Source organism: Pyxicephalus adspersus, chromosome 5 (assembly GCF_032062135.1).
Source record: "Pyxicephalus adspersus chromosome 5, UCB_Pads_2.0, whole genome shotgun sequence".
Lineage (NCBI taxonomy): Eukaryota > Metazoa > Chordata > Amphibia > Anura > Pyxicephalidae > Pyxicephalus > Pyxicephalus adspersus.
Genome location: NC_092862.1, coordinates 81,266,247 through 81,276,603, shown reverse-complemented (window position 1 = coordinate 81,276,603; position 10,357 = coordinate 81,266,247). Strand labels below are relative to the sequence as shown.

Below are 10,357 nucleotides of genomic sequence, written 5' to 3'. Positions count from 1 at the left end.
GAGGGATATCCTCAGCAAATTACAAGCACATATTAAACAGGACTGCAAATACCTGAAGATGTGGAACAAGTCCCAGTGTGCCTGTGGGTGAAGTCTAGGTATGATGTGGACTCTTCCGTTTTCCCAGTGCAGATTAAGCTGTAACCTGTTGCACATTTGCCCACCTTCCTATATATCCCCAGTCCACGGAGCAACGTGATGGAACTAAAATTCAAAATTAGAAACTGGTATAGGCCAGAGTGTTAGTTAACACAAATTCCTCTGCCAAAATCTCTTTATACCCAGTGAAGAAAAAGAAGGATTTTGGTCAGAAGCCAGTATGTAGAGTGGTACATGATTTAAGAGCAATCAACAAGCTTAGTTGAACTGATGTGCCAGTTGTACCTAATTTATACACTTTATTGGGAGAAATTCTCTCTATGGGCCTGATTTAACATTTATACAACATTGTTATATTGTTGACAATCGTATTACAACTGAAAAAAAAACACTCACCTTGTCCCCGCAGTTCCTCCGGAGAGATCTTCTCTCTTCTGTCTTCTCCCGGCGTGTGCAGAGACGATCTCCGGGGTTTCCCGGTGATGTCGGTGCAGGCGGGAGGCGGGGCGGCAAATTTAAATCATTTTGTATTGGATTCAATACAAAAAAGCTGTTTTGAGTCCAATACAAAGAAATCTTTATATATTATATATATATAATTTTGATATATATATATTATATAAGCTACTGTTCCGGTACATTACAATATGCACTATTTTTTTTTCCATGCAAAAAACGCAACGCTTTTTGCATGGAAGTACGGAAAGAATTAGAACGCTCGGTGTTCACGTACACCTCCCTCGGCGTTTCCTGATGATGTCAGTGCATACGCCCGACGACGGGGGTCGTAGCGGGAAATTCAAATATTTTGTAATGGATTCAATTCAAAGTCCTGTATCCAATCCAATACAAAATAATACAAAATATATTTATGTGGTTTTGTCTATAGGTATGTGTTGTTGGACTCTGTTTTAAAATTTATCACACTAGGGAGGTGGTTTGGAAAAATTTACTACTATATAGTATACCAAATTATTGCATTTTCAGTATTTTTTATTTATTTATGCATTCTTGTTTAATTTTATTATTAAAGTAATTTTTTTTTATATGATTGTGTGTTTCAAACTTTATTATATTCAGGATATCTTCTAGACCCTTGTTTGGACATATTTCTGTAAGTTACAGGTCTATTTCATGAAAAACAGTGTACAGCTTTTGGTACAGAAATCCAGACATCAGTGAAACACCCAGGAGGTTAATAAAGCCTTTCCAAGGCTGGAGAGGATACACTTTTATTAGTGAACCTGGGTGATCCAGCAAACTTAAAATGGACTGGTCCAGAATGCTAGCAAATAGCAAATTACTTTGAAGAAATCCAATCCAGGTTTGCTGGATCACCCAGGTTCCCTGATTATAGTGTATCCTCCCCAGCTTTAATAAAACAGGCCCTTATAACTCCTGTACCTGTTAAACAGTAGTGCATTTGATTTCTTTAAGTGCCAGCTTTATTTTGCATTCCAGTTTAGGGCCAGTATAAATGGACTCACTCACCTCAAGGAATAACAACCTCACCTAGTGAGTTTTAGTGGCTATCAAGATTATAGGTCCCTCCATTCATCTACTACCCTCCTCGCCTATATTGATAACTTGTTGTGTGCTGAAGATACAGAGATTGTTAGGAGGAATCCCTTTCCCTCCTTTCGTTCTTAGAAAAAGAAAATTGCAGGGTTTCCAAGAACAAAGTGCAATGGTGTCAATCTACAGTACAGTTCCTGGAATATTGCCTTGTCCCAAGCACTGGACACCTCCCCTCCTCCAGGATAGCAGCTATTGCTTCTGTGTCAGAGTCGAAGAACCACAGACAACTTCATATATTGATATTATCACCTTCTATTGCCAATTGATTCTAGATGCTAATACTCTTTAAAAGTCACTTTATGAAGTGCTCAGGTCACCAATTGCATGGATTTCAGAAGCTCAGCGATCTTTTGAGACATTAAAAGAACACATAAAAAGAAATGGAAATTTAAAACAACAGTTTCCAAAAGGAAATCATATTATTGCATATTATTATAAATGGCAGGCTTTGATTAGATTGGGAACAAATATGTGTCGTCAACCTCCTAATGATAATGTAAGTTGATATAACCCAATCAATTTGGTTAGTGGGCCCATATGTGGGCTTATTCAGGGAATAATTTAGACCCTAAAAGTTATAGCTAGTGTAAGTACAGTTGTTTACAAGATAAGCATAACGAATATATATTTTCAAAAATCTAAAGCATTATATATCCATATGTCCATACAGCAACTTTTGTAGCTTTAAAAGGCGCTATAATAGTAAAGAAAATTGTACTTTCATTACATTACAGTGTTGATAGTACGCCCAATCAAGGCATGCCTTCTGTGGCACAGGTGAAGAGGAAAGTAATGTGGTATCTGGTCAATGAAAATATGGTAGCTAGACTCCCGAACTGTTTACACAATTTTGGAAATATTTGGGATCCATGTATTATTAATATTTATTAATAATACACAGAATTTATATAGCACCAACATATTACGCAGCGCTGTACAATAAATAGGGGTTGCAAATGACAGACGAATACAGACAGTGACACAGGAGGAGAGGACCCTGCCCCCCAAGAGCTTACAATCCAGGAGGTGAGGGAATTAATACACAATAGGAGGGGAGATATGTAGTGGTGGGAAATGGTAGTGGTTTAGAAAGACAGTAGAAGATGGGTAGGCAGATAAGGTTGTGATCAGAAAGGGAAATTGGCGAGTTGTCAATGAGGGTGAGGTTGCAAAATACCAGGTCTAAAGTGTGTCCAGCTATATGTGTGGGGCCGTTTATGTTCTGAGTCCAAAGGAAGAGGTAATGGAGAGTAGTTTGGCTAAGGATGGATGGTTGGGCTCATCCACTACAACAATAAAGTCACAGAGGATGAGAGTGGGCAAGTCATGGGAAAGAATGTGTGGGAGCCAAGAGGCAAAGTTATCCAAAAATTGTGATACTGGGCCAGGTGGGCGGTAGACAACAGCAACAATGAGGAGTAAGGGGCTGAAAAAAACAGACAAATTTGAGTTCAAAAAAGGTGAAAATGAAAGAGGGTGGGGTAGGGAGGACTCTGTATGTACAGTTAGGTGGAAGAATGAGACCCACACCTCCCCTACTCTGTTGCCAGGTCTAGGGTAAAGTGCAGGCCCTCATAGGAGAGAGCAGCAGCAAAGGCAAAGTCAGAGGAGGAAAGCCCAGTTTTTCACAGGGAAGGCTTGGTGAAACAGCAGTTCAGAATGGCAGCAGTAGAGGTTGTGTTGGAGTCCAGGTGGATGAATCGGTCCAAAGGCAGGAGCAGGGAGATGCAAATTTTAAATGTGTCTAATTTTGTTCAGGTCCCTTTTTTTCCTGTATTACCTCCCATTGCACTTATAATTTGGCACTTAAGATTTGGGCACATGACCAGGGTCCCTACGTGACCATGCCTGTTGTTTAAATAAGTGCTTTGGGCACTGAATATGGATGGACTGATGGGAGTAACTAGGAATTTGGGATATCAGTTGAACTTGGGTAGGGGAGGAGTTGGCAGGGCAATAAATATCAATGTGCACTCAGCTGGAACAAAGGGATAGTGAACAGATAAATCTAAGTAGGTGCAATAAGTTCATCTACAATGGGAGACGTACCATACACAATCAGGTGAAGCTTGCAGGGGAAAACAATTGGGATTTTGGTAGGCAGAATGGGATTGAGATCTGCCAGAAGATTTTGATGGCTCTCTCCTTACTAAATGAACAGGGATGATGGGTGCATTTCCTCTTTGCCAGTGCACTCATGAGAAAATTAAAGTCTCGATGTACGGAATTTGGTCCTTCCTTCCCTTTCTTTCCCTTATATGTATGTTTTGTGAGATTGTTAATGTTGATTGCTAAGTGCCTTTCACTGGGGCAAGGTTAGATGTTCCATTGTTAGCGATTGCCTACTACTGTGTTCCATGTGGGGGCCCGTTTGTTCAAATATGCCATACATCTATCATGCTGAGCCCACAGATAATATGTGACTGGTACCACCCCCTGATGTTGGGGCCCTTTTGGCTCCATTGTATTGGAAGATGTTTTGTTATTTATGTGTACTGTTAATGTTATTTGTATGTGTCACGTCTGATGTTCTTCTTTACTGAAAATGTAATAAAAATTTATTGAAAGGAAAATAAAGGCATTAAGCTGTCTGACTTTACTGACGGAAACTTAACAAAAATTTTACTTTTATCTATTTTATTCCGTAGTTGTTTAGGTGACATTGTAAAAACTCCCTGTAGCAGAAATCTACCAAATAATGTAACAAAAAAAAAACAAAATGACTCTTGGCAGTATAAAGATTGCATAATGTTAACACACATACTGTATTTTTCCATATTTAATGAAAACATTTTAAAAACTGTCTTATTATAGTTTAATGTTCAGTGTGAGTAACATTTGAATCGGTATTAAAGAAATTATTTGTGGTGGTGGTGTTGTGTGATCTTATCGTATTAATAATTTCTTGTACAAAATAAGGCAAACACAAAGCGATTATTAGAACGAATAACTTTCTCAGTCAGAAACAAAAATAAATCATGTTTTAGAGCAAGGGTGTCAAGCTCAATAACAAAGCAGTGAATCTGACATTCCAGAAAACATTCCCTGGTGGAGAATCAATTACTGCTGTTTAAAATGCATGAACCTGGGAGATTCCCCACAAGGAAATGATTTAGTAAATGCCAGATTCCTAAATATCTTTAGAAATAGATCACCAGAGTACTGAATGATAGAAAAATAAAAAGACCACAATAACCTATGCAGAAGAGAAGTCTTTTTGATTTTGTTTATACTGGAGTGTGACACTTTGGTGTAATCTGCATGGTTGTCAGTAGTATATTAGGGTAAGTAGTCTTGTTTCTTCTTATTGTTTTTTCTAATTATTTTACTTTGTCAAAGAATGCAATGTGAAACCAAATGAATTGCTGATTTAGTTTCACATTGCATTCTCTGGCACAATTTTCTGGCTTACTTTTCAGTATAATCTCTGCGGGGCCCACGCTTAGGCTGCTGTTCAATAGACACGAGTGATGCCACTACTACAATTCCCAGCATTACTTTTGTCTATAAATTGCGGGGCCACGCATAGGCAGAGAGGCCGCTGGTCTATAGCCATGAGTGATGCCGCGATTTTTAGTAGCGAATTTGAAGCTGGCCTGCCATTACTACGGATTGCAGTAGGGGCGGGCCAGCTGCAATTCAAATTAAGAAATGTTTTGGGGGCCAAAAAAAAAGGTTGTGTCGAGCCATATTTGGCCCGCGGGCCTGAGTTTGACACGCCTGGTTTAGAGTATTAAAAAGAAAATTGATGATGTTGATGGATTGATGGTGTCCTTCATTTACCAAAATGGGCTTATGAATAAGCCTTGAAAGCCAGTTAGTCAGTGAATAAATGAATAGACAATTTGTTCACAACTCAGGAACTGAAGCCAGTTACTACAGTAATATAAACAGTTCATCATTTGTGGTAAAACATGGGTAATACTGTATATATTTGCATAAACAAATGTAATATATGTCTTACCATAAAACACGATTATAAAAATGGCCAGGTACATATATATGACTTTTTCCAGCGCTATTCACGTTTAAGACAATGCAGTGTATACATATAAAAAGAGACCTCATTTCAACATAGTGAAATAAAATACAATTGCCACTTGCTTAAAAAGTTTTAAAATTCAGCTGCATTACATTATGCTATTATAAAAGCCCATCAATGTGTTTTCTTTAGGTAATTTTCTGGTATGGTTTCCAGATCATTCTCAATCCATGCAGATGAATCCAAGGGCTCACGCTTAATATTTTGAAGAAGATTGTGAGTTTTATACTCACAATGCAGGTTATACTGTTGATCCTCCTGAGTTTTTGTTACATTTGCTGAATTGTTTGGGCTGTTTAGACAACCAGGTATCTGACTTAATGTGCAGTTAAGATTTGCACAAGTTTGAGGGTAAAACTGGGTTGATTCCTTATTATAAATTCCTTTAAAAGATTGACATGTGTTAAAATGGTTCATATTTGCATCTGAAAGAAAACAGCACCTTCTGCAGTAGGGATGAATATGGTTCTTTGGTTTCAAGCAGGGGATTTGTTCTCCAAGATGGAAGTCAGTCTTCAGGTGCAGTCCTTTAGGCAAGTCCAGCAAAGTCATTTTCAGTACACTACTTTCCTCAAGCCAGTTTTGAGCAGAATGATCAGGGTTAGCTTTAAACCTAATCTCAGACTCATGTTCAGTTTTTATTGGGATATTCAATGACAGCTCTGAGTTATATAGGATATCTTGGCCTATTAATGTATTTTCCATTTTTATATTTCCTCCAGTGTAATTGTCCCCTGAATGCTGCTGAAGACTGCAATTCAGCTGAAAATCTTCTATATTTCTCTGGTAGACCAGATTATTTTGGTTCATGAAATAAAAAGGCCTAGCCATTCTGCTTGGGAATGAGCCTATCAAATGGTGATTTGACCTAGATCTCAATGAATTTTTTATTGTCCATTTGCCGTTTGCGTTAATGTGGTTTTGCATATTAGAAAAAGGCTTGGAAAACAATGCTTCTTCCTCTGTAAATGAATCGCTCTTTGTTGGGTAAAACTTTATTTTTATATCGTCTTTCTCATGGTTTCCCAGTGAAGAATGTGAAAAATGAGCGGGGAATTCAGTGGGACTGTTGCATAAAATAAGTTCCATATTTTCCTTCAGAGAAGGTATATTCTCTTTCTTGACTGTGTAGGCATCATCATCCCTGCATTAAAATGTAAACATGGAAACACAGTTTGTGCTATATAGTGGAATGATTATTCACAGTATTACATTTACCCTTTAGTAGTTATTACCTACGCCTACACCATACAAAAACAAAGCTAAAAAAGCTGTATCCCTCTAAAAGAAAGACAGTAAAATACGTATCTTTTCCCATGTCTGAAAAACCAAATTCTTCTCTGATTGTCCCCCCTGAGGTTTACTGGGAAACAAGGATTTGCAGAGGTTTCTCTTTTGTTCTTCCTACTCACTGCACACTGCAGCATTAAGGCATAAGCAATTGAGGCAAAATATAATCTCCTAATGTGTTGGTATATGGTACCAGTCCACCTAGCTAGATGAAGCCTGACCAATGGGGCACATGTTTCAGGGGCTGCACTGCACTAGTCACACTGTACCATGTCTGAGAATGTCCTAAATTCAAAGGTACTGAACTCACATTTACCAAATAGCAAATACGTTGGTGGGCTGCTCCTTCCCCGAGGGACCGGTGGAAGTACTACTCAACCTAAAACCATCGGTTTGCACAAAATCTCAATTTATATTACTGACCTACCTGTTTACATCTGCCAAAATGGTATTAGCGAAGGGCTGGTGGTCCTCCACCCCCGCCATAGCCTAGGTCAAACAGAAAATGTCCTGGTTCCTCATAAACAAAAAATGAGTGCTATACTCACCGACACCATGAACAGATTCCAGCGTGTTTGGACTCTGTTGATAGAGTATTCTATGCCATTAGGTTGGGATCACTTGTTCCTGGCAATAAAACCTTCATCCTCCCAAGACCATGCCTTCCAAACAGGGTACCACAACCTAATGCTAGAAGGACCTGACCCCCCCGCCCTCAACCCACCTGAGATTTTCTCACCTTCTCCTTTTTCTACTTTCTCTTTTCCTTTCTCTATACTTGTTAGCACTAATTATGATAGGTAGGGTAAATGTATGCAACCTGCCCACCTTAGCCCAATGGGCATTGATAAAGACTCATACTCCGGGAGCCTGAATATTATTATTATGCATGGTCGGCCTTCTATGCTTTGTACCTCAACACACCTGGCTGACAGCCTTGGGTGACTGTTTACTGCTGTTTTTTTTGTTATCTTTTTATGCACTGCCTTGAAGAAAGTCTGTTTTATAAGCTGCATTGTGTGCTATTGTTAAGGTTTAATAAAAATGTAGTGAAAAAAAAAACATGCAAAGGACAAGAGGGCACTCTTTGAGTGTTGAGGAAAAGAAGTTAAAGCTCCAAAAAATTAAGGGATTCTTCACTGTAAGGTCTGGGAAAATGTGGAATAGGCTCCCCCTCAGGAGGTAGTTTCAGCAACTACTATATATTGCTTTAATAAAAGCTGTTTGCTATAACTGGGTATCAAAGCGTTGAAGTAAAGATAACAGACTGTTCATCCAGGGAACATCGGATTGCCTCATGGGATCAGGAAGACATTTTTCCCCCTGTTGGAGCAAATTGTACCAGGGTTTTTTTGCCTTCCTCTGGACTAACTATGTCCATAGGGTTTTATATGTGGGCTTAATCATTTCCCTAGTGGTTGAACTTGATGCCTTTTTTTAACCTGACGTACTATGTAAGTATGCATACACTTATTTTCTACATCTCAAGATGGTAAAAACTATATTTCATTAATAGGAATGATCAAATCTGAACTACCAGATTTGCAGAAAGTAGAATTATCATGGCTGGGAAAATTAGCAGCCTGACAATACTGCCAAAATTCTTATATATATTCCGCACAGTTCCCACCTTAGCTCCTTAGCTAAACCTAGAGTGGGGGGCTCCACTCCAATTATATGTCAGTGTATAACTCAAACTAAAGGGAATATTTTGTTCTTCTATAATATTTATATAACAGCCGGGAGAGCAGCACATCTAGTAGTGGTGGGGAGGGAAACGCAGGAAGGAAAAGACAATTGGTTGTCGTAGGGGATTCCATCATCAGGAGGACTGATAGAATAGTTTGTCGCCCGGATCCCTTCAACCGAATAGTTTGCTGTCTCCCTGGTGCCAGGGTTTGGAATGTGGTGGACCGAGTGGACAAACTACTGGGAGGGGCTGGACAGGACCCAGTTGTCTTGGTCCATGTTGGAACCATCGACAATATAAATGGAAGATGGAGGATCCTTAAAAATCAGTTTAGGGAACTAGGTTTCAAATTGAAGAAAGGGACCTCCAAGGCTATATTCTCTGGAATATTGCCTGTGCCATGCGCAACACAGGAAAGGCAGAAAGAGCTTAGGCAGCTAAACGCATGGCTTAAGTCCTGGTGTAGAAGGGAAGGGTTTGGGTTCACAGAGCACTGGGCTGACTTTTCATTGGGGTACAACCTGTATGCCAGAGATGGTTTGCACCTAAATGAAAGGGGGTCTGCTATGCTAGGGGAAAGATTTAGGGCAATGGTGGAGGGATATTTAAACTAGGACAGAGGGGGGTGGGACAGTCAAAAAAGGTGGCACAAAGGTTAGTCAGTGGTCAGACACTAGTGGAGGGTGGATTGGGGATATTTGGGGGGAGGATTATGGATTATTTGGCCAACAAGGATGGTAAATGCAGCGATGGTTTAAAGAGCCTGTTCACTAATGCTAGAAGTCTAGCAAACAAGATAGGGGAGTTGGAAGCCTTAATGAGTAAACAGAATCATGACTTAGTTGGTATTGCTCAATCCTGGTTTTGTTCTTTGCATGACTGGGCTGTCAATATCCCTGGGTTTATTCTCTTTTGTAAAGACAGAGTCAAACGAAAGGGTGGTGGTGTCTGTCTGTATGTGAGAAGTGATCTGAAAGTAAATGTGAAAGAAGAAATTGCGGAGGGAACAAGTGATGAGGTTGAGGCATTATGGGTGGAGTTGAATGTGGGGTTGAATAACACACAATTATTGATTGGAGTCTGCTATAGGGTCCCCAGTGCTAAGGAAGAAATAGAAAATCAACTACTAGCACAAATAGAAAAAGCAGCAAAAAGTGGAAGTGTTTTAATCATGGGGGATTTCAACTACCCTGACATTGACTGGAGTAATGGCACTACAGGAACAGCAAATGGGAGGAAATTTGTGAATTTAATACAAGATAATTTTATGGTACAGTTTATAGAAGCCCCAACTAGAAATGATACTCTGCTGGACCTATTTCTTTCTAACAATGCAGAGCTTATAACAAATGTGCAAATAAAAGAGAATCTGGGTAGCAGTGACCATAATATGATTTCATTTAATGTTAGCTGTAAAACAGGAAGCAAATAACAGGAAAGATAAAAACATTTAATTTTAACAGAGCAAATTTTCCATTATTAAGGGCGGCTCTCTGTGACTTGGACTGGGAGACAATATTGTCCTCAAAGAACACAGAACAGAAATGGGAATGTTTCAAGTCTCTTATACAAAAGCAAACTGAAAAATATATTCCAATGGGTAATAAGTTTAGGAGGCTAAAATTAAAACCTATGTGGCTTACAGCTCATGTTACAAA

The 10,357-nt window shown here is 39.2% G+C and overlaps 1 protein-coding gene across 1 annotated transcript in view; it reads right to left on the bottom strand.

The window, feature by feature from the left end:
* Positions 1–1,489: 1,489 nt before the first annotated feature.
* Positions 1,490–10,357, bottom strand: part of AHRR (aryl hydrocarbon receptor repressor) — a 284,245-nt gene continuing 275,377 nt past the window's right edge. Inside the window, 2 exon segments of the mRNA XM_072411941.1 lie at positions 1,490–5,843; positions 5,846–6,863. Coding sequence (XP_072268042.1) covers positions 5,808–5,843; positions 5,846–6,863 — 1,054 coding nt within the window. The 3' untranslated portion in view covers positions 1,490–5,807.